General features: G+C 43.4%; 1 protein-coding gene across 1 annotated transcript in view; it reads left to right on the top strand.

Moving 5' to 3' along the window:
• The window catches only part of LOC307247724 (cilia- and flagella-associated protein 47-like), a gene marked incomplete at its 5' end in the record, with an annotated part of 49,699 nt that extends 32,454 nt beyond the window's left edge, over positions 1-17,245 (top strand). Inside the window, 19 exons of the mRNA XM_080023847.1 lie at positions 679-816; positions 941-1,022; positions 1,973-2,068; positions 2,652-2,838; positions 3,435-3,532; positions 4,190-4,306; positions 4,499-4,633; positions 5,193-5,333; positions 5,568-5,608; positions 6,174-6,324; positions 6,525-6,613; positions 6,848-6,934; positions 8,127-8,185; positions 8,358-8,494; positions 8,965-9,070; positions 10,206-10,432; positions 12,298-12,439; positions 15,391-15,518; positions 17,125-17,245. Of these exons, the coding sequence (XP_079879973.1) occupies positions 679-816; positions 941-1,022; positions 1,973-2,068; positions 2,652-2,838; positions 3,435-3,532; positions 4,190-4,306; positions 4,499-4,633; positions 5,193-5,333; positions 5,568-5,608; positions 6,174-6,324; positions 6,525-6,613; positions 6,848-6,934; positions 8,127-8,185; positions 8,358-8,494; positions 8,965-9,070; positions 10,206-10,432; positions 12,298-12,439; positions 15,391-15,518; positions 17,125-17,136 (2,173 nt within the window). The 3' untranslated portion in view covers positions 17,137-17,245. The remainder of the gene's footprint in view (positions 1-678; positions 817-940; positions 1,023-1,972; positions 2,069-2,651; positions 2,839-3,434; positions 3,533-4,189; positions 4,307-4,498; positions 4,634-5,192; positions 5,334-5,567; positions 5,609-6,173; positions 6,325-6,524; positions 6,614-6,847; positions 6,935-8,126; positions 8,186-8,357; positions 8,495-8,964; positions 9,071-10,205; positions 10,433-12,297; positions 12,440-15,390; positions 15,519-17,124) is intronic.
• Positions 17,246-25,255: the final 8,010 nt, after the last annotated feature.

The raw sequence follows: 25,255 nt of genomic DNA, 5'->3' as shown, positions 1-25,255 counted from the left end.
CAATTAGCTGGTGAGCTAGCGGTGTTGTTGCCAGACTCAAACCGCGCAAAAAAGGAGTTCAGTTCATTGGCTAGGGAGGGGTCCACACTCGTGGCTGGGGAGGAGATGCTGTTGTAGTTCGTAGTAGTCCACAGCCCCTGCCATAAGTGTCTGGTTGCTCCATCTGTCGCTCCACTCTGTACCTATACATCTGTTTAGCGTCCTGAGAGTCGTTCTGGGAATGATACACATATTCACAGAGAATGTGAAATAATTAATTAAAATATTAAAGTGCGCAATGCTTACTATATGGCCCACTTAGTTGTTTTTAAATATTATAATATTTGAGTGTTTTTTTCTGTGCTTTTAGGAAAAAAAATCGATTTAATGTACCCCTACATTACGTAATAATGTAGTATCTCATTTTTTTTTTTAAGAAATATTGATTTTATTCATTTTAAACATAACAATAGAAAAAGTAGTGAGGGAATGTAATGTCAATTGATGATGAGTGAAAGATGAGTGTGAAGGATACACTGGTATGTTTTTATACCTGCCACGTACCAAGCTGCAATACGTACTACAATGGGAAGCCAAGTTATTCGGCCAAGCCATTTTCTAGAAATGGGGATCTCAGGCGACTCCAACTTTATATGTAATGCAGTTTATTTTAATACAGTACATGTTTCTTCATGCCAGGTCAGTAATGGACATGCTTCACCACCTGACTGGCGTGCACCTTCCTGGTGTGTCCCGCTGCCAATCGTTCTCCAAGGACATCGATAAACGCACTGATCAGCTGCTGAAACAGCACAAGACCATGCTCGCTTTCCTCAGGTATCAATATTCCAATGGAGGGACGCATGCTCCTTCAAGCTGCATTTCACTGACTCTTAATAACAAACACAAACAAAGTTTAAACACCTCAACTGTCCACCACCGTTCACCGTTCCATGTGTAGGGTGCAGGGAGCCTGTTTGGATTACATCAGACCAGAGTACCTGTTGGACCTGCAGGAGTTTAACTACTGGTGCTCCCAGCGGGTAAACGCTATTATACTGGGATAAATACAGAGGCCTTGTTTCCCAATAACACTCAATATAAGGGCACTTTCATACCCGTGGTTAGTTTGTTTTGTCTTGAATCAGGGGCGGAACTGATACGAAGTTGCAAATGCCCCTGGGTTCACATGGCAACATTTTACAGCGGACCAAAACCTGTAAACAAACTCCACCCGCTATTATACTGTCCTCTCATTGGTCTGATTTTTTCTTCAAAATTTTGACAGTTGAACGACCTTCCTGGATGTAAACAACAGTGTCGAAAATGGAGTATTAACAGCGTATATTAGATTGCATAATGGGTTCACGCTTGGCTAGAGGAGGGTTGGATAGGAATAGGCGTGTTACAGAGATAACGCTAATGAGTTGTATGGTGTACCACTGCCAGCTGGCGGTGTGTGGGATGGAGCAGGGCTGGAATTCAAAACAAATATGGACAGGTATGTAAACAAATATGCACCCGCGACCAATATTGCACAGTGTGTTTTGTTCACTTCCTGCAATCGGGTCGAATCAGGTTGGAATTGTGTTCTCACCGCAAGCGAACCACACTAGGGTTGGCTTGGAACCTCTCGCACATTATCTGGGACCGGTTGTTTTGGCCGGCACCAGAGTTTGCTGTCCGCGTTCACAACTGCCCAAATGAACCACACCAAGGGGGTAAATGCACCAGAGTTCCATTCTAACAACTGAACACGGCGTATGTGGAAGCGCCCTTTGAGTTAAACGCATTTTCTACGTGGGATCTTGCGAGGGTTCTTTAATTTGTAAAAGCACATTCCGCCACATTCTGTTTATCTTATCTTATCTTTTGTGTTGGATATTTAGTATTTTTCTCTTACCATTTAATACCTTTCGCTTATTCATAACCATTACTCATTCTTCTACTTCTTTTGTTGAGCATTTTATTGCTGACATTGAGTTTTTTGTAGGTGAAAGAGGAAATAAATGAAGTCGACTACAACAAAGTTAACTATGAGTCTCTCAGCAAACGGTCCTGGACGGACGTACTGTTACAGATATACAAGGTGAACATCTCTCGTTCTCTCTTCCTCTTCTCTCCCCTCATTCTTTACCGAGTCTTTCTGTGACATTTAATGGACCAACAGGAACCTTCGCCTTCGATTTCCCCAATTGTTGTTGCCGAAGTCAAGCTTTGTTGAAATCCCTTTGTTTGTGCTGTGTGTGTGTGTGTGTGTGTGTTTGTGTGTGTGTGTGTGAGTTAATAGGTACCACTAACCCATTTAATGTTGTAATGTTGTTGACCGATGTTTGTAGGGCGAAAAGGTTGCAATATTGTTGAAGTGTTACATGCAGCTGCAATGTCGTGTACTATTTGTCTAGTTTTAGAACTAGCTTAGACTAGGTTTACTAGTTCTAAAATTATTTCAAATCAATATTCCATTTCAATGTATTATTTTATTTCGTTCGTAACCGCATAATGAGGGGGGTAATGTACAGCTAGGCGATCATTATCGCACTGTAACCCCCTTCAGAGTGATGCAAGACCTGATCAGGGGTTATTTTGCGATAAGGACCGGCTGGCTGTACATCATCTTCTAGCTAGGTTGTATACTACGTAATATGCTGTATCTGTGTGTGCGCATGTAGGTGGTGGTGTTGCGGCCTGTGTCCGAGGGTTCCCTGGTCCCGACTCCGAGCCTGGAGCTCTTGGATCAGCTCCTCCCCCTTAGCTCACGGGCGCTGGCCAGCAACATCTACTCTGCCTCGGAGCTCCGGCTGCTGTCCTGGCTGAACATGCACTACCAGGGCATGAGGGGCGCTGTGTGGGGCCCGGGTAACACACACACACACACACACACACACACACACACACACACACACACACACACACACACACACACACACACACACACACACACACTCACACTCACACTCACAAAACACGACACCAGTTCTAAACGCAAAATTTTAATAAAATTTTAGCACCAGTCTGTTTTAACCCTACAGTAGAATGCATATGTTGGGTCAAAAATTACCCTGTTAAAAAACATTTTTTTTACAAGTTTGCACATTTTTAATTACTTCATATTTAATTGATAATGTAAATTCATCATCAAACCTTAATGAAGGAATTCCTGGAATTTTTGATGATGATATAATGACTTTTACAGTATATTGTACTTTTGAAAACTCATGGAACAAAACAATCACCCTTTTATTTTTTTGACGTTTTTGATCATCCTAGGGTTAAAATAAAATCTTGACACTTTGTGTTGAATGCAAGTTTATAGAATACTACTACAACTTCATTACTACGTTAATATTGCAATTTTCCTCGGTAAAATGGTCTCTGGAGTCAGTTTACTATGATGGTAGAATATTCCACAACAGGGTCCTGTGGCCCAATTTCTGTTTATTTATTTTACATAGGTGAAGTCCCACCGGCCCGCTGGGTAGTGAACTTTGACCTCAACCTGGCTGACGGCCTTGTACTTGCAACGGTGTTGGCTGCCTACTGCCCATTCCTGGTCTGTGTGTGTGTGTGTGCGTGTGTGTGTGTGTGCGTGTGTGTGTGTGTGTATCTAGTAATCTCCAATCGAATATCATATAATGTCATCTTATGTATTAATCTATCCGTCTATCTGTCTTATCGTTATTAAACCTTGCTAAAAAAAAAGGGGGCAACTCTCAGCAACAAAACAATCCTCACCATCTTTAGTGAGGCTGAGGAAATATTTTGAGAGACGATAATAAAGAAAATACAAAACATAATAAATAACACAAATATGATAGTGATAATAATTAAATGATTAATGGAGCGCAAATAAGTGATAAAGTGCTTCACATTCAGAGAAAGCAAAGTGAAAAAGGTAAAAGATAAATCGCAGTAAAGGATTCAAAACAAACATTAAATAGTCTTACTGCAAAAAAATGGAGTAAAAACGAGGAATAATTTAGTTTCCTGCTGGGGATCAATAAAGTGTAGCTATATTATACTCTGTAATTTATATCTGATATATTTTAATATCTTTAAAGATATATATATAAAAAAAACCAACGTATTTTTTCACCAGTTTGGGAATCCTCTTCTATAGCTACAACAAGCAGCATTATGACATGGGACCCTAGAGATGTGTCAAGGAAACCTCTTATTTATATTTAATTTCTTTGTTTTGTCTTGTCAGATCTGCAGCCACTTACAGAGGATGTACACCAGGATCAACAGCCTTGAGCAGATCCTGCACAACAACATCATCCTGATCCAGGCCTTGACCATGCTCTCCCTCAACATGGACATACAGGTAACGAGGCTGAGAGTCTCTTTCCGTGTTTGGCTAGAAGAGAATCTCCTCAGTTGAGTTTCGATCTATTACAGTGCTTTCTGATCAAAGATACAGCGCCAGGGCCAAACTGTCAGGAATCTTGCTGCGCTCAATTGGAAGTTGGAAATCAGAATTTCTGAGTGGGTCGTGCGTGTGTGTGTGCTCCACCAGCCCACAGACCTGTCTGACCCCAACCCGGTGCAGATGCTGATGCTGTGCGTCCACTTGTACGAGTGTTTGCCTCAGTTTTTCCCACTGTGCACCATAACACTGTCAGGAGAACTGCACAGCACCGTCACCAAGCAGGTCTCACACACACACACACACACACACACTGTGATATTCCACACTTAATTAAATTTAATTGCACGACCTGTGAACCAAATTTATGAAACCTTGCGGGCTGTGAGTAATTGCTTTACTGTGGCCGTTGTAGCTCTAACAATGGTAAACCACTCCTGATGTTATGGCACATTCATCCATTTAGCAACACACACACCCCAGGCACACACACAAAGCAGGTTCATAGACAGCCTCACGCGGAAATTGGCATTAGTAGGATTACAGACTCCCACGCACATTAACCGGGTTATTCACACACACACACACACACACACACACACACACACACACACACACACACACACACACACACACACACACACACACACACACACACACACACACGCGCGCACGCACACACATACTAACTATAATGAAAGGATTACATACACGACCACACATGCCATGACAAATACACCATTATACACAGGGCTCAGTCACATTATACACCGCGTTGAATAAATGGCATTTCTGAACTATAATGCTGTCACTATTGTGTGTGTGTGTGTGTGTGTGTGTGCAGGTGCGTCTGAAGAGTCCGTCCTCTAAGCGGCTCCAGTACCAGGCGTTAATCCTGGGGGAGGAAGCCTGCTTCTTCTCGCTCCCCGGTGGCTCTGCCGTCACTGTCCCTGCTAAGTACGGCTCTGCTTTAGGAAGAACATGTGTCACTTATCCGAGAAAAAAAAAGGTTTTAGTCAAAAGTTTTTTGAAGCCCTAAACTTTTGCTAAAAAGTGTTCCCTAAATCAGTTGTTTTTATGATAATTGGTAGTGGCAGCAAAGACTTTCTGTGCTCAGGGTTTCTGTTCTCTTTTTAATTGCTTTCCTTGTCGAAAACTTGTTTCCATAATGAGTAAAATTCCTGTTAAACAATTGAGCTCACATTAAAAACGGTGCAAGTTTGGCATCACTGTGGAAACCCGGCCCATCAAAATGAAAATGTACAATGTTCGATATCACACGGTAATATTTATTTATACAGTTTTACAATTTTTATCTGCACTTTAGCTATAAGAGGATAGAAAAAGGTTCATAAATTTGTCTGCAGGTTTGTGAATAAATGCATTTGATTCAGGACGCACCATAAGCTGACCATTTTCCTGGTGATAGCTCAAATTTTAAGATTTAAGATTTTTTTTCATTCTTGGATTTTTCACTCTATTTTTACAGGTTTTCCACAATTTCTGACACACGTATTTTTGTATGTATGTACTTAAATTTGCCAAATTTTGTGGACTTAATAAATAGAAAATACAGCATCATTTTTAATAATTTGAAGGGAGGTTTCTCACCATATCGATAGAATTTTCCAAAACCCGAAAATAGAGGCAATATTTAACATCTAAAAATGTGAGCTATCATCAGGAAAATTAGTCGGGGGCGATGTCAAATTTGTGTGTTGCCAATTCCACACCCATATGGTCCTTCAAGGAACTATCTGACGCCTAGAGAGCAAAGTTTAAGGAGCTGTGTGTCGTCGATACGCTGTACCTCTTTTGGTTACAGGTCCAGCACAGAGCTGACGGTGCGGTTTGACTGCTGCGTGCTGCGCCCCCTGGAGGCCGTTCTGCTGCTCACCTCCAGTCGTCCTGTTGGCCCACGAGCCGCTGCGCTCTCCTTCACTCTGAAAACCAACATCACCCATGTCAAACCCACTGTGAGTCCTGTGGATAGATAGATAGATAGATAGATAGATAGATAGATAGATAGATAGATCGAAATATGAGGTTTCGACAACTTAAGTAACATGATGAATGGATTACATTTTACCAGAGTACTGTTTTCTTCATGTTTTGTTCTGCTTCCTTTTCTCTCTTGCTGCCTTAATCGACGCCTTTGCTCCCTGTCTCTCTGCAGAAGACAGTTAGTTGCAAGTCTACGTGCTACCAGTTGCAGCAGATCCAACTACCAGTAACTAACGCTTTCAATAAAGAAGCCGAGTTCAGGTGTGTGTCTGTGTGTGTGTGTGTGTGTGTGTGTGTGTGTGTGTGTGTGTGTGTGTGTGTGTGTGTGTGTGTGTGTGTGTGTGTGTGTGTGTGTGTGTGTGTGTGTGTGTGTGTGTGTGTGTGTGTTTTTCTTGGATTTTCCGAATACACTCAGCATTGAACGCTCTAAACATGTGAGACGTCTCTGTGCGGAGCTGCCGAGGTGAGCGTAACTCCACATGCTTGTGTGTTCAGGGTGATGTTTTTTGAGTCCAAGTCGAACCCGCTGGAGCCCGATAGGAAGATGATCAGTCTCTTTGGGCAGGCCTCCACCAAAGCCAGGTAATACACACGCAAACTGTTCACCGCATCCCCCGAACGGCACATTTAGGTAACACGCACAATTAAATGTAGGGTGTCATCATGAAGAAGTTGTTCATTTAGTTTCAAGACTTAATTTATAAGTCTTGATATGCAGCCCTGTAATGTCAGACAATCCAACGTGTAGCAATTAACATTTGTCGACGACTTAATGGACGCACCTTAAATTGGCTGTATATACATACCTGCCACAGGTGTAATCTGTCATCCACAGATTTTTAAAGGACAAATTGAAGTCTCAAAATGTTGTACTTGAAATAACATAATTACTTAACCTTTTTCAGTTTGGGAACAAATGTTGTGTCAGTCTGGTTGACGGTGCACAGTGTCAGGGTTAGTAAACCACCGACTCACAGATGTGCTTGCGTTATTTTGCCAATAACGACCGGCTGACAAATGACAAATGATCTCACGTTTACCAAATAAATGTATACATTGACACAGAATATTGATTTTCAAAGATTTGGTAACCAGTATGCCTAGTTTCAAAAATGTAACGTTAAATTGGACAATGAAATGAATCGTGAAATGCAACTTTGTGGATTTTGGTATCGACGTCCGCATTCAAGTGTTGAATTGTTCTGTTGTAATTTCTATGTAGCGTCACCAGATGGCGCCACTAGCTACTGTTAGCAACATCATGTAGGCGGAGTGATGCGGGGGACGCGGTTCATATTCTGAAAAAACTGATCGATTGCTGCTTTTGACCAATCAGAATGCAGTTTTCCACAAAACCCTGCAATAATGTACGTTACACTGAATTACGCTATACTAACTATTTAGCTGACATAATAAGATATGAAGGTTGTATCAAATACTTCCTCCCCGTAAAAAGGCTCAGCGTACACCTTTTATTCCGACACGGCTTCCTGGGGTGAGGAAAGTTGACTGCCAGGATCATTGTTAGGCAGCACGCAGGAGCCCTTCAAAACTAAATGTTCACCATAATCATCATCTTCATCACCACCATCCCGAAAAGGAATTGTTAATGCCAGTCCTGAGTAGAGCCGAGGTTCCCCAGTTCCACGTAAATGATTTTGCGGAATCTAATTTCCATTTGAACGATGGTGACTTGTGATGTTTTTGGTTCCTCTCTCGCGCTCTTTCTCTCGATCGCTCCCTCTCTCTCCCTCTCCCTCTCTCTCCCTCAAAGTGCACCAACAGAGATGATTAAATCTGACAGCCGCAGTGGGGAGGTGATGGAAGTAGAAGGTATAGATCACAGTCAGTACTAACACACAACACACACACACACCGACCAATGACTCATCTGTTTAGAACAAAGTTATTCAAATTACACTGTGGTAGTGCATGGTGTTGGTCTTAATCTGTGCCGACTTGTTTGTTTCTGTGTGTGTGTGTGTGTGTGTGTGTGTGTTCTCAGAGAACGAGGACGGTGTGTTTTTATGCGGGGTGAAGGCTGTCCATCTGAAGCCAGGCCAAGTGGACACACTGGAGCTCCGCTACCTGCCCTTTGACCTGGGAACGACTTACTGCTCCGTTCTTCTGCTTTGCCCACAGGTCAGCAGCAGCCGAGGGTATCTTTAAAGGGAGGCTCCAGTTTTGGGGGAAATTGGCTTTTTGTCCATCCCACCCAGATTCAGATGAGAAGGTCAATACCAATTGAATCTGTGTCCAGTTCCAAGATAGCGTCTAGCTCCTGTAAAATAAATAGATAGATAGATAGATAGATAATTTGGAGTATCCCTTTAAAGCACAGCCCTGCTTCAGAATTCATTGTGGGTCTTTCATTTGAAATTTGATTTGTACTGTAACCCCAAAAGAAAACATTCATCATAAAAAAAAGTCAATTTTATGCATGTTTCTACCTAACTGTGAAGCCCCAAAGGGCTGGAAGGCTGAACAATAAAAAAGAAGAAAAATTAAAGGAAGCTTGAAAAGTGACTGTAAATATGATATTTTTTGTTAATTATGTTAGCAAATGATTCTTGGGTGTCTTATCTTTGCATGTGGTGTGTGTGATTCTCTAGGTGGGTGACATGGTGTACACAGTGAAGGCCAGCGCACAGCTTCCCCTCCCCAGTCCTCTCACCGCCAGACCCAGTCCTCACGTGGTGCCGCCCCCTGACACCCTCGGTAGGAAGACCACCAACACACACATCTAGAATAGAGATTCAAGATTCAAGAGGTTTATTCAAGGTTCAAGAGGTTTATTCGTCACATACATATACATACTTTCATACATATATGCAGTGAAATGTAATGCAACGCAACGCAACACAATGTTATATTCATCATAAATTTGAACTCAGTAAACCCTGAATACACCTTAGAACTTTATTAAGTGCTCTCATCAAATTGGGTGTAAGAAGCTTATGAAAGCAACAAAAAGTCAGTTTGCAAAATATCCTCAAACAATATTGTGATCAGAAGACGGTGGGAATTTTGTCAAAAACCTGTTTTATACCTTGTTTGTGGTATAAAACAGGTTCTCCAAGGACATATTGTGTGTTCCTAGGACATATTGAGTGTTATCACCGGGTGCGTTGCATTACATTTCACTGCATATATGTATGAAAGTATGTATATGTATGTATGTGAGGAATAAACCTCTTCTCTTGAATCTTGTGGGCTGACCTGTTACCAATGTTAACTAACACGGTGGAATGGAATGGTCAAATGGAATTCAACACTAAATCTCTGAAAACAAACAGGCCATTCATGAGACAAATACGAGCCATTTTATGAAATTATATTTTACATTATTATTTTGCAAAAGTCAATGAAACATGTTGAAATATGATTTACATGTTTCATGTATGCACCTAACACCTTACTTACAACTTACTTGGCAATAAAGACAACTTTGATTCTGATACTGATTGATGATATATTGATTTGTTTGAATAATGACAAGCACACAAAACATTTGTATTGTATCAGTTCGGCATTCCATTCCAATACACATCTAAGCAAATATAGATTTGTATATAGATACATGGACCGGGATAGAGAATGGAAATACAGTAGTCTGTAATCGGAATTGTGCAAATAGATGCATTGATTATTTTATGCGGCATCAGCCTGCAAGAGAAAGTCTGTTACTCTGGAGACATTATTGTAGATAATAAAAGCCTATTTGAGCTTGAGTAGATTAATGGAAATGTACCAACCAGTACCATCAGTTGCCTGTTCAGTGCACCTCGTCATCACAGTGAATACTAACTCGACTCTACATTTTCTACCATATTTTTTCCTCCCTTCCCGACAGCCCCAGCCTTGTGTGAGACCGTGCTGGGCCTGCGCTGCAGGGTGGGCCAGGTCTGCCGGGAGGTGGTGTGTGTACCCGTGGTCAACGTGGCCTGGGAACGAGCGCTAGCGACATGGAGCCGATGCACCACGAGTCTTGACAAGAGGAGGAGACGGACGCCCACTCATATGCTGGACAGCAGTACCATGAGGGCCGCTGCAGGCGTGAGGAGGCTCACCAAGCAAGAGGTTCATATAGAGTACTATGACATGGAATCTTTTCAAATCTGACCGGGGCCACTGTCACAATATTCCTGAACCGGATTCATATCTGATTTGTAGCAATGAACAGTTGTATCAGAATCAACGTGACTTTTACCCCTCACTTTGTGACAGTCTTGCCTACCACACGCCACTGAAGTGGCGTTTTCAGGGCCCTCGGGCACAGAGACATAGAAGATGGTGGGTTGTAAACACCAGTTTATTGTAGAGAGTTGGCCAGTTGGAATTAGCCAGGACTAATTAGATAGACATATGTCCTGACAAGGGCTCCTCTCCTAAGTGAGTGTGGGGATGGGGGTTTTACCTGCCACTCGTTAAACCAACCAACAAGCAGCAGGTATGCAGCCACTCTGACCCCAATCGCCTAGATCCAGGTCAGGTGTGGCTGCTCAAACCACACCAACGCCACACCACATACCCCCGCCACCAAACTGAGGCCAGGGAGAATTCCTGGTCAAAGCCTACACCCCCACCCCCCACCCCCCAGCACCACCACCACCAGCACACAGAAAACATAAGTGAAAAAAAATAGCTAAAAACAGACTCTGACACAGGGTTCCTATATCTAAAACGACACTCTAACACAGAGTTCCTATACCTTAAATAATAAAAACATCGGACTCTGAAACAGGGTTCCTATACCTTAAACAAACAAATGTCCAAAAAAAACTAACTGGTCCCCTTCCAGAGGACCTGGTTCCCCGGAGCTGCATGGTCAACCGGCCTCCTCCTCCCCAAGGCGACGACAGACTGCCCCCTCCTCCCTTCTGGAGCATGGGGCCTCGGCCTGCTGTGCTGGCTGGTGAAGGCTTGGCCGGACTTGGCTGTTGCAGGGGCTGCTTAGAGGGGTGACGTGGCTGCTGGGCTGCCGGATGGTCCTGTTGGTGGCGGGTGGGGGGAGTAGCTAACTGCAGGCTGTCACCTGCGGTGGTTTGTTGCAGCTGCCTTTTCCCCAGTACTCTGCTGGACATCCTGGGTGCTGCTGCTGCCAGGCGGGGGAGGGCTGGTGCTGTGGCCACCCGTTGACCTGCTGGTGGCTCCAGGGACACGGCCCTTCTGTGTCCCTTCCCCATGCCGGAGAGTTCCTGTTCAGGTGCCATTGTGGCAGATCCACCTGTCACATGCCACCTGAGTGGCGTTTTCAGGGCCCACCGACACAGAGACACAGGCGGTTGAAAAGTACCAGTTTTATTGTAGAACGTGGACAACGTGGAGTGAGGAGCAGATGGAAAATGTGTCATGACAAGGGCTCCTGTTCTTGTGTGTGTGGGGATGGGGGCTTTACCTGTTGCTCCTTGATCACTCTAACGAGCCACAAGTGTACAGCCACCCGGCTCTTGGGCCCAATTACCAAGACCCAAGACAGGTTTAGCTACTTGAACCACCCCCCACCACAGACGTAATATAATCAAGTTTATATTACTTGCAATTATTGCCAATTCCCACAATTTGAATGCAAAAAAACCACATAAAACATTGCATATTGCACTGCTAGTGATTAGACAAGCCGCTGAAAAATCAAGCATTTTTGGTCACAACAATCTAAAAAGAAATCACAAATCCTCTTGAAATCCCAGAGACACTGTTCAATAGTGTATAGATCCAAGATTCAAGAGGTTTATTCATCACATACATATACGTACTTTCATACATATATGCAGTGAAATGTCAATGCAACGCAGTATACCGTATAGTTAACATAGCTAGTAAAGTGCAATTGCAGTTCACTCTCTATGGAATATGAAACATCACCTAAGAAATGATTTAATCATTGAACGGATAATTACATTTTTTGGAGTTATCTTTCTTCCTATAATTTCTATTCCTTCCAGGCCCTGCAGGTGAGCGGCCTCTCTGGCAGTGAGGGAGTCCAGTATCGAGTGAAGGTTTCCCTGCCGGAATACTTCAGTTTGCCTCAAACTATTAAAGTACCTGTTCGGGGAAACGCCAGCGTAGCGGAGGATAATCCTGCAGGTACACAATCATACACATATACATGAAATTACAGACAATCATCAAATATGTACGGAATAATGTGCAGCCATCAGGCTATTTTTGAAAAATAACCAGCTGCACATTATCCTGCTTGTCATATGACACATAATATTGATTAGAAATGATTCTGTTACTAGTATGCCTATTTGAAGAGCTTCGCCAAGAGCACTGTAGCTGCAAAAAACGTAGTGAACTATTCACCCTACAAAAAAAGTTGCCCCACATGTGACTGACCTATTTACTGTTATTAATGTTAAATTGTAGCCTGGGAACCAGACAAATATGAGAGATCATGTTTCATTTTCTCTGCAGAGTATGTCTGGCCACCCTGAAATTCAAACAGATTGCCAGGCCAATCCGGCCAATCACAACCGTTTATCTAATATGGGGCGGGTTTGATATGATCACGATGCAGAGGGGTGCTGTTGAGGCTAGGCATCGGCATTGGAATCGTGCAAAATTCTGATCGCCGGGAGGCAGTGCTCGCCAATAGACAATTTTATCGGGGTGCATCGCACAGGTTTTTTTGGAACGGAACAGGACAGTCCCTTGACTCGGTTGTGTTTAAAAATGTCATACATGTAGGAAACAAACAAAAATAAATAGTTCTAAAATAAAAAGACAGGCACGGGAGCTGGCGCGCACCACTGGAGGAGAAACAAAAAAAATAAAACTCTGCTCCAATCCTCTGAGTTAGGTTACGTTTTTCCTTTTCCATACAGATAAGAAACTCAGGAAACAAAACAAGCATCCGAGCGCCTGCAACCACAGGCGTCCCTTTTTTTGAGCACCTGCCCCTAAAAGTCTCTTAACAGGACTGTAGAGCGGGAAGTGAGATCCGGTCACCAGTGGTTACTTGACAGCTCTATGCGAAGAGGGCAAGAGCCGCCGCTCCCTCTCTCCTCTCGCCCCCTCTCCCCCTCTCCCCATCTCCGCTCCAGTTTCAGAACACGGTAAACTGTACTTATACCGTTTCAATGCTCTGATTTTTCCTGGCGGATAAAAGATTACATTACATTACATTTCATTTAGCAGACGCTTTTATCCAAAGCGACTTACAATTGTTCAATCACCGACGGACGCAGCCATCAGGAGCAATTAGGGGTTAAGTGTCTTGCTCAAGGACACTACAGCATGCTAGCAGGAGGAGCCTGGGATCGAACCAGCAACCTTTAGATCACTAGACCAGCTCTACCGCCTGAGCTACCATCCCCGATAAAAGATAAAATGGTGTGTCATCAGTGTCAATTGCGAGCAATGGAGTTGATCGCCGATAGACGATGTAATCGTTAATCTGCCCCGAGCCTAGTTGAGGCATATTCGTAAACAACAAACATGGCTGCCGCTGATGTGGAACGGTGCATTGAATCCGCTATCACAGTGTAAAACAAGCTGGACATTATATTTTCTCTAAAAACCTTTTGTTGGTAAGAAATATATGGTTGCCGTACTTCCAACAGGATCTGTTAAAAGTTGAATTTACCAACTCACTCGCTGAGTGCTGCGTCACACATTTTGTTGCTCTGATTGGTTGTAGGTCCATCCAATTGAGTCCAGAGGCATTTTGGTCTGCGTCGCTTGGTAACGCCCCTTGGAAATTGAAAATGCAAAATGAACGTGGCGATTCCAGACGAATACGCATTTGCAAATTAGTCAATTCCAGGCTAGTTCATTTGGACATTAACATTAATCGTGCAATAAGACTAAATGGGGTGTTGGGGATGTCATTTTTATTCGAGGAACATGAACCCAGCTGGAGAAGTGGTAGCCATAGCAACCGTCATATTAACAGATCAGCAGTCATTATTTAGAAATAACTGACTGCTGATTGAGGCCACTGATTCCACAGAGCTGTCTAATCATTCTACATGATTTACCGCAGAGTTAGTTTAAATCCTCTATCAGTTTTCATCCACTTCATCCTTTTTTGCAATTGTTCGAAAAATCTTCCCTCCCAGCAGAATAAAGTTGCTTTTACACTGCAACCACACTGCGATTATCTGGACATTACCTGGAGGAGCTGTATGTGTGAACGCAAATGTCTGAATCGTTTGGACCGGACATTACCCAGACTTTATCCAGCCAGCACCCGAGTACAAAGTCTGCATAATGTCCCATTGAGCGGTATGTGTGAACAGAGCAGGTGATTGTCCGGAGAATTGACAGCAAGCGAGTGGGCAAGTGAGTGTGTTGACGACGTCTCTATCATGTGACCGGTGCCTGATAGAGACGTCGTCAGTACGCCCACTTGCCAAGGGTAAAGAAGGGTCGGAGCGCAGCTGCCTCGTACTCCTGTTTTGCTTTCCTTTATATTCCTTTCCGCTCTTTAGTTTCTATTGCGGATATGTATAAATACATGGGGTATCAATGCAAAGAAAAATCACAGTTACTGAAAAGTTGGTAGCCTGGTCCTCCTTCTTGGGTGTGCTGTAAAATGCAGCGTCATTGCATTACGCCCTGCCTCCTGCACCTCTACCTAGACTCTGCCCCTCGCCTAAACCAAACTGAGTATTTCCAGTAGGTGTAAACGCGTCTGACACGGACAATCCCCGGCTGTGTTCTACATTTGTGAAAGGGAAACTCTGGACAATGTCCGGACCTGAATATCCAGATATTGTCCAGAGTTCACGTGTGAAAGCAGCTTAAGACAAATTACACCAGAATTTCCCCAAAACGAACATCATCCCAATCTGATGCAATGCAGTTGAAACGAAAAGAGCGCCATCGCTGATGAGAATTTGTCCGTTTAATATCAACAGGGCTGGCCTGTTTCACTCCACAGCTCCTCACCTCCTGCTTCTGTTCTTTCACTCTCCATCTTACTCTCATTTCCCTCATTTATATCCTCTCCCCTTTCTCCTCTCCCCTTTCTCCTCTCTCTCTCTCTCTCTCTCTCTCTCTCTCTCTCTCTCTCTCTCTCTCGTCGCCAGGGTGGGAGCGTGTTTGTGTGCCGCTGAGGTTCCAGGCTGACTCGGCCGGGTGCTACAGATGCCAGCTGGTTCTGACTTCCTGTCTTGACACTAGAGTGTATCTGCTTGAGGCGGTTGTCACGGAAACGGTATGAGCTCAGGCTAAACCGAAGGCCAATCTACTCATATGCAAGAGCCTAATTTGCAGAATTAACAAATGATCAAATCCAGCCAGTTTTCAGTCTTAACTTTACTGCGTTGGAGGGCATCAGAGTAGACACCATCAAGATCAGAATTGACAGAATTGCAGGGGTTGTGCGAGAAAATTAAACTTTTTTTTATCATTTTATTATACAAGACATTTTAATGGTGCCCATTCAAAATGTCAACGATTCAGCCCTGTGTCCTGCATGCCTGCTCAAAATGGCACAGTTTCACAAAATGTGACGACAACTGTGGCAGTTTTGCCTACCAGGTGCCACCCAAGTGGCGTTTTCAGGGACCTCCACCACAGAAGACGGGGTTGTTGACACCAGTTTATTGTAGAGAGAAGGCGAGTGGTAATTAGCCCAGGAGCTGATGGTCGTGTGTCATGACACAGGCGCCTCTCCTGAGGGATTGTGTGGAATGGGGGTTTGACCTGCCGCTCTTTAGACCAACCAATGAGCAACAGGTATGCAGCCACTCTATTCCTGCATCCACCAATTACCTCAAGATCAAGGTCCGGTGGGGCTGCTCAAACCACACAATCCCATCAACAACTTTGTAATTAAAAAATAAGCACCAAATGTGAAAATATAAACATATAAGGACTTCAGGAGGATCAGTCGAGTCCAGGTTTCTTTAGTCAATTATTTGGAAAAAAAAATCGCCCCGCTTAGGGGAATCGGATGATGACGATGACAAAGTGCCCCAGGTGCACAGAGCGGCTCGCTGTTTGCTTGTTTATTCAAAGTTTATTGATCTTACATCTGTGGCCTGTCCAAATGACACCAAATTCCACACTGCAGGTCCTTGGGTCAACAGCAATACACCCGCCAAGTGTGAAATAGATCGGATGAACGGTTGTCGAGATTATCAAAGGACATACAAACAGACAGACCTAGATAGCTAGATTGATGGATGGATGGCTAGACAGATAGATAGACAGACAGACAGACAGACAGACAGACAAATAGGTAGATTGTAGATAGAAGATATCAATTCTCATACTGACATTACCAAAATTCAATTAGCTGAAATACTTTTATTCAAGGTTTCTAAATGCGATAGAAGAATAACACGGAGTATAATTCATTTTCCTGTAATTTGTCAGTCAATGTCAATTCCTTTCTTATAATTTATTTTATTTTTTTTTTTAATTTTCCAGAAAGCGCGGAGCAAAGTCCTTTGCAGAACACATTGATTTTCAGTCCAGAGATGTAAATCTTTTAATCGAATCGCTGCGTCCCTGTGCTGCTGACTATTGAATTAGGTTGTTGTCTTGTTCTAACATCTTGTGGTTTTATCGTAGTAATTTTACCAAACAATCTGCGAATCTGTGCTAATCTACACAACTAGGATCCCATACGAATGAGTCCAATACGGGTTTTGTTACGGCTGCATTAGTGTAATGAGAGCTGAAAGAAATAATGTCAGTATGTGTTGCGAAAGGTTTTGTTTAAGGTATCTTAAGTTCTATTTGGAACTAATTCTTATCCACATCTGACCTGTGATTCTTTTTAACTTCCCACCATCTGTCTCCCATTCTCTCAGGAGTCGACGTAGTCCACCAGTACTGCTTTCTTGGTGTTTCAGCTGCACCATACATCAGCCGCATGAGTTTTCCTCTGCTTTTTCGGTACCCGTTAAATAAAGAATAAAATCCCAATTCTATACTTTTCACTCTATTTATTTCCTTTATCAGGATTTATATTCATATTTGTATATATTGGTAAATACTACAACTCCACCTATGCTATTTTTTTGTAATTTGTAATCAATATTTGCATAAACAGTCATCTGCAGTAGCACTTAATGCCATTATATAGTGTAGGTTCTGTTATATCAGGGCACTGGATATCTATTACTTTCACTGTTAATACTTGAAGTGCATTTAAGATCAAGTACTTATATGTTTATACTTAAGTGGAAATGTCAATGAGGTACTTCATTTTGTGTCAGGGTGTCTGTACTTTTACTTTTGTAAAAGTCTCAGTACTTCTTCCACCACTGTCAATATTCATTCATAGAGGTCCCAAACTTTACATAATCCTCCATTGCTTTCAAATTGCATGTTTTGTTTTGGTTTCTTTTTTTTCCTGCTGGTCTGTTCCTCTCTGTCTTTCTCACCGCCTAAAGTTGCCGCTCCCTGCCTTTCATTACCCCCCACAGACTTTGTACCTGACCTGCTTTTGTAATAGCTGTCGGCCCAGTTTTTGTGTTGCCGTGTGGATGCTCGGGAGATGCAGCAAAGTTATATCTGCCGTGGCATCCAGAGCCTTCGTGAACTGAGAGAAACTCTGCTCTGACAGAGTCTATCTCTGGTGTTTGGGTGTTGCATGGACTTCATATCACAGTGGTTCTCACTGTCGCATACAGGGACCCAGAGTGGTCCTTCCAAGAGGTTCCGGAGGTTCCCCAACAAAGTGATCCATAGTTAAACTTCACGGTTATTTAATTGCAAGTAGTTAGCACCGTTAGAGAATGTACAATAATGACTTGTGTGGTGAATGAATAATAGGGACATTTGTCTATTCATCATTTTGCTGAGGATCCCCCTGAAACATGAAGGACCCCACCCCAGCAAGTTTCTTCCATTTTAAATGAACAGTCGCAGTAAGATGGTATTTCATGTCTTGGGTTTTTATTTGTGCTGTGTTTTAGTGCCCTGCCTCCAAAGGGCAATTTTGTCTTCATAATTTACTGATTTACCCAGCGCACTTAAAATCTACCCTGAATCACACATGTATGTTGGTGTAGTTAAGATGAGAGACTGCCGTTGGTGGGTGTGTGCGTGTGCGTGTGTGCGTGTGTGTGCGTGTGCGTGTGTGCGTGCATGTGTCTGTGTGTCTGTGTGTCTGTCTGTGTGTCTGTGTGTGTGTCTGTGTGTGTGCGCTGCAGGTACGTCTGAGGAGGCCGTCCTCTAAGCAGCTCCAGTACCGGGTGTTAATCCTGGGGGAGGGTGCGTGTGTGTGTGTGTGTGTGTGTATGTGTGTGTGTGTGTGTGTGTGTTGGGGAGGATAAATACACACTAAATGCATTGTGTGCATCCTCCCCTCGCGAACTGTGTCCAAGAGTCAGATGGACAAAGGTAAATTTGCTGTGGTTTACAGACACTTGAATTTGTCTTTGAATTGAACGGTGTTTATAATACATAAAAATAAACCATATTATTTAAGACGTATATACACACCCAAAATTAACCTGTGAAGAAATTCTTCATTTTATTTTCAAGATGTAATACGTAGAAAACGACCCAAAGCGTGTAGGTGTGTTAAGCAAAAGCCAGGAACGTTCAGAGACATGCTGGCGCGTCCTGCAGATATATTGTGCTCGGTGGGCTGGAACGCCGGCGCCTGCTGGCTCGGCGTGACACCAACTGGGAGAGCTGCTAGAGGCTCAGCATCAGGACCGGCTCGCAGGGGAGCGGAGGTGGAGGTGGAGGTGGTGGTGGTGGTGTGGGAAGCTGAGCAGCATATCTGCAGCCCCACCGGTGATAAAAAAAGCTGCCTGGCACAGAACGCTCGTTCTGCTGCTGCGTGTTTGGAGGTGTGCAGCATGGAACCCACTGTGGCCCTCACACACTCTGAAGGCAGCACAGATATGTCCTTTTTGGGGGTCTACTCCTAGTTTCAATTCTATTCAGTCATTTTCATAATAAATAAATATAACGCCCTTCTGCCATGAGTAGAGCGCTTTTATGGCCCGTGATTACCTTACTCCTGCCTTTTCTTCAGCTAATTATTCATTAAAGTCCCGGTAAAGGGAATTCAGTGATTTGTTTCTAGACACATTATAGATGTTCGAAAGTAATTATTGTAAACACGTGAAAAGACTGAACGATGAAGTACTAAATTGTGGAATTTACGGGCTTGGGACGGGGCTAAATCATGACTCGATGATGTGGATACTTGGCATGGCCCTGCCCCCAGCACTTTATAAACACCAGGTCGCAATCAAGGATTCAGCGGTGAAAATAAGCTAAGCTAACAACCTGGAATTTGGGATAAATGGCTGTTTTGTGAATAAACACGCGGAGTAAAGGCTGTCTTCAGGAAGACCCTGAACTCATGCCATGGACGCCCAGAACAAGAAATTTTAATTATTATTTAATTATGGTTTCTCCAATCATGTTCAGCAAAACAAATCAGTGTTTCACCTACCAATAGTATCCAAAATTATTTTTTATCCAATGAACAGAGAGCTACTTTCTATCGCTATAGTGCTGATGTAGTGATAGCATGCTACCTGCAGCACGGCCCAAAAAAGGCAACGCAGCTTATGAAATCTGGTGAAGATAGAGCCTTAGCTGAGAAAAAAAGTCAAGAACAAATGGCGCTGGATATGGATAGAGGAAACTGGTGGAGACGGGAATCCGTTTAGCACTTTGTGCCACAAATGGGGATGGGAGCCCGGCGCTTGTTTCTACACGTGCTCGAACAGGCTACTCCACGGCACCAGCAAAACGAAAGTGCTCGTTCGTCACCAATGTGATCCCAGTCACAAAGCTGCTGCCCGCGCATTCCGACATATGACCACGTTACCGGGAGCGACGGATGCCACTTCGGCATCAATGACTGACCATGTTGGCCATCAAAACATACGTGTGTGCACGTTCATTGCAGGACATTGATCTGTCCTTCACAATTGCTCAGCCACTGATCAATCTGTGTAAAAAGCTACCTGAAGACAACACTGCCATGACAAAACTGTCCCTTTCAAATCAACATGCCAGCTATTTCAACTCCCATGGCTTTGCCCCAGATTTCAGGCAACATTCATCTACAGAAGCTACAGATAGGAATGTTTTCACCGAATGTTGATGAAGCTACTGCCTTTAACATGGACAAAATTCTTAATGTCCTCGTTCGCTTTTATGAGGATGATCTGGCCAAAGTTTCAAGACAATATCTAGCAAGCAGAAAAATAAACATTTCCAATGCATCAGCCCTTAGAACTGAGGGATAAATGGTGCAAATCGTGTGTGTGTCTGCGTGCGTGCGTGCGTGCGTGCGTGCGTGCGTGCGTGCGTGCGTGCTCTCTAGAGTTCATCTATGAACCAGCTGCACCCATCAACAGTGTGCAGTTCAGGTGAGATCGACGTGCGAATTCAGTTTTATTTATTCAGTTTAATCAGTTTCCTCGAGTTCTTCAAGTGTACTTAGAAGAAAGAATACTTGCACTGGTCGAAAAATGATAAACATGAAACCTTAAAGTGATAATAAGTATGATTATTTTCTTGGTACATTATTTGACCAGCACTCTTTAAGAAACAGCCGTTCAGTGTTTTTCTTACAGTATGTATGTGCTCCTCTATACAAGCTGTTTCCATTGTTGGTGGTGGGGTCCGCCTTTCCCGGCAAGAATTCAAAAATCTGGCCATTGCAAATGGTCCACGTTGCAGACGAAATGAGGTGTTGAGTTTGATCGTTGTGGTGTATTTGTTTGTTTAACTTTTCAAATGACTCGGTACTTGTGATACACAGCAGCCTGTCTCCTCCTTTTTTTTAAAAATCTTTATCTTCTTCTGCTGTGGAGAAAGCACTGCACATTTTAATGGCCTTCCTTTAATCTCCTTTCACAGGGGCCTTTCTTTGGACCAGATCACACTACAAATGGAGGCTTTTATAGGTTCAATGCCTTCGATTTTTGAAAGAGAGCCATAGGGCCAGGAAATGAGAGAAAAACAGAGACTAAATGCCCGAACGCGAATCAGGGGAGCTCCTCCCTTGATTCGCCCGATCCCCAGCGGCTGAGCGGCCCCGGGATGGGAGCCTGCACCGCCTGTCTGCAGTTGTGGCTCGAAATCTTGCACTTTAAACAGTCAATATCAAAAAGTGAATTGAAGAATAGAGGCAACTAGAACCGCCATGATGCTCCTTTAAAGGACTTGGATCCTCTAATACTGATTCCACTGGAAATTGAGTTTGTGATCTGTACAATTCGGTTCATACCAGATGAGGAATGGCTTGAGGGAGCCGGAGGGCAGAGGTGGTGAGAGAATCCAAAAACTTTTTGGATACATTCTTTTGATGCTCCAAACCAGTGCTTCTCAACGTGGGGTCCAGGGGTCCTCGGAGAGCTTCCGGGACGTCCCCGCTGCAAAATGATAGTGAAACTTCACCATTATTTCATTTACAGGACGTTTTCATCAAATCCTTATGAACAATAAAGATCTTCTCAGATTGGGGTCCCAGAGACTAAGTCGTATCAAATTCGTTCCCCGGCCTAATGCGCACCAAATTGATTTTCCAGATGTGAAAGGGGTTCAGAGACATTGCTCTAACCATCCAGGCAACAAAGAGGGGAATCAATTTCATATATTTTCTTGTGGCATTCTATTGTTTCTTCTTTAATGATATCTCAGTATTCCGTGAATGAAGACTCACAAATCACACATTTCCTGTTTATTCCACACACATCCACACACGGAGCCGCAAACCCCCAAAGAGGTCACGCCATGGAGACACTATTAGAGCCACATCAAGAGGCCACGTGCAGGAAAGATAGATCACCTTATTAATATGACTTTATAACCAAATGGACACAGGTTTAGGTCTCTCTCTCTCTCTCTCTCTGTTTTATCTCTCAATTCAATTTAAAATGCATGGGGAAACATAATTACACTGCAAAATGGAAAACAAACAAAAGATGAAATGTAGAATTTAAGAGAAAAATGTAAATGTTACAGTAAAATATATATACAAATGATTGCAGGTTACATAAAAATAAATAGAACATTTAATCATTGCTGTAAAATCCTTTTGAATATATAAAAAAAAAAATATGTTTATATATACAGTATATAAATTATGGATGATGATCTTTTTATGTTTTTACTCTTGAACCGCATCTAATGTGAGTGGTGCAATGTGGGCATTTAACAATCAGTGTCAGACAGTCTATTCCTTAAATACAGTTGGTTTTTTTTTAACTTTCAGAGACCCCAACAAACTTTATGTGTCAGCTGAGAGAATAAGATGAGTGAAACCAGATGATACGCAACACAGCTGCACACACACAGCTGTATTGTGCTTCACAGAAGATTTATGAAACAGAACACTAATGTTTGTCTTCCATTACATCCCCTTCATAAGCCATGCCATTTTTTCTCCTCTGTGTGTGTGTGTGTGTGTGTGTGTGTGTGTGTGTGTGTGTGTGTGTGTGTGTGTGTGTGTGTGTGTGTGTGTGTGTGTGTGTGTGTGTGTGTGTGTGTGTGTGTGTGTGCGCATGTGTGTGTTCCAGGTCACGGTGGCACCGTGGTCGTCCACCCAGCTCAGTGTTTGTTTTGGTGAAATCACACAGAAATCACAGAAAATAATCACTTTCCCCTGCCCACAGGCACACACACAGACCCCTCGCATTAATCATTTTCAGCTGCCATTAGGTGCACATCCACACTTAGACGCACACACACTGTGCTTTGTTCTGTCTGATTCAATGTTACACGTAGACTACAAAGCCAAAAGTATGTGGACACCTCTTTTAATTAATGGGTTTGGCTTTTTCAGCCACGCCCATTACTAACACGTACGTCAAATCAAGCATGCGGTCGTGCGATCTCCTTTGGATAAACATCTGCAGTGGAATGGGTCGTACTAAAGAGCTCAGTGATTTTCAACGTGATAGTGAAGTAGAGAAGTCTTCGGGCAACGACAGCTCAACCAGGAAGCGATAGGCCGCGCAAGCTGCCAGCGCGGGATCGCCTCTGGATGCGACGTCAGCACAATTACTGCTCGTCGCGAGCTTCATGAAGCGGGTTTCTATGGCCGAGCAGCTGCACACAAGCCTAAGATCAACATGCGCAATGCCAAGCTTTCGGCTGGAGTGGTGTAAAGCACGTTGCCATTGGAGCAAATCCTCGCAGCCATGTTCCAAAATACAGTTGAAAGCCTTCCCAGAAGAGTGGAGGCTGTTATAGCAGCAAATGGGGGACCATATTAACGCCCACAGTGTCGAGATTAAATATTCAACAAGCACATGTATGGGTGTGGTGATGTTCAGGTGTCCACATACTTTTGTCCATGTAGTGTATGTGATGCTTGCTCTATGTACTGCATGTTACGTATTGCGCGACTTAACTAATGCTGCTTAATGTTGTTTTGTCAAGCTGTAAAGCCTAACTGTAATTTTAATATTTGTATCTCTGCTCCGTCTTGTTTTTGTCTGCTATGGTCCCCCCTAGTAGAAGACAACCTGGCCAGTGGTCCCCAAGTAATTTGAGTTTAAGACCCAGGCAATAACCCCATATTGGTTCTGAACAACTGAAAATGACTGAATTTCTGATTTGCTCACGAGTATATTACCACACAGAATTTGAAACAATACACAGACCTCGTCTATGGTGGCGTTATATATCTGAGCCCACCTGGCCAAATCCCTTGTGCGGAGGCCTATTCTATTTAAAGGCTCCCCTGTGTGAATATGCCGTAAAAATATTTTTGCCAGCCTGACGAACAAAGAGGACGTGGAGCTGCCAGCTCTCCGCTGGTGACGGAGAGCTGCTCTCTCCTCTGCTTGGTCTCCCCACGGAGGCGCAGCGACGGCCTCACCGCTCGCGGTGGTCCAGTGTGCCCGGGGCGGCTGACTGGAGAAGCAGCTGGGTCTCCTGCTCTCTCCGGGTGCACGGCGAGGAACCAAGATTGGCAAAGGACCGGAAGGTGTGTCGGCGTTCCTGAAGTGCTTGAATTTCCTCCTCAGAGATGCAAGTACTGGAATACCTTGGAAATAGGGCCTTTTGTGCTTGAAAGTGCTTGAAAAGTCTGTGAAATCACACCTGGTTTTGTTCTTCAAATCGTAAAATAATCAAACTTTTCCAGAACAGCTTTTATGACATACAGCAGATGATGCCATAGAAATTGTATTCAATCCAGCATGGCCTGAAATTGGAAATGGACATTTATAATAGTAGATAACAATGACATTAATAATAGATATATAGATTTACTTGTGGTGTGGGGATGGTGTAGGTCTAGGTAATTGGGACCCAGGATCAGTGTGGCTGTACACCTGCTGTTCATTGGTTGGTCTTACGAACAACAGGTAAAACTACCATCCCCGCACACACTCAGGAGGTCATGACATGACATACTGTCCATCTGCTCCGGCGCTAATTCTATCAAGCCCCTTCTCCACAATAAATTTGCGTTGAAACCTAAATACTCCACTTGGATGGTGTGTGGCAGGCAAAACTGCCGCAATAATAAATACTAACATAAATAATAGATAATGACGTCAAGATTATATCATATTTTAATGAATAAAGAAAAAAATAGTGCTTTAAAAAGTCCTTGGATTTTATTTTGTAATACCAGAATGAACCCTGGTGTGTGGGGGTCATCTTGTTGGGTGTCTACTGATAAGTCTTGATGACGCTACAGTGACTACAAAATCAAAAATGTGAATACGTGCAACTTTACACACCACTAGGGGGCGAAAAACGTACATGTCTCGCTGGATTAGTCGATACCAAATCTCCAACTTTTACTCCACACACATACTGTACATCCAAAACATTCAAAGGGACAAGCACATCCAGAGTAAATCGCACCAAGACACACACAGACAACGAGAGAAATGCCACAACACCAAAAGTTCATCTCCACCTATCAAACTTTTGAAAAACGCGTTTCTCACCGCGTCACCTACATGTAAAGCACGTTTCTGACAGCTTTACCGCCTCCAA

The sequence above is a fragment of the Zeus faber genome, assembly GCF_960531495.2.
Source record: "Zeus faber genome assembly, chromosome: 2".
NCBI classification, from domain to species: domain Eukaryota; kingdom Metazoa; phylum Chordata; class Actinopteri; order Zeiformes; family Zeidae; genus Zeus; species Zeus faber.
The sequence above is the reverse complement of the archived record's forward strand: the minus strand, read 5'-3'. Positions and strand labels throughout refer to the sequence as shown.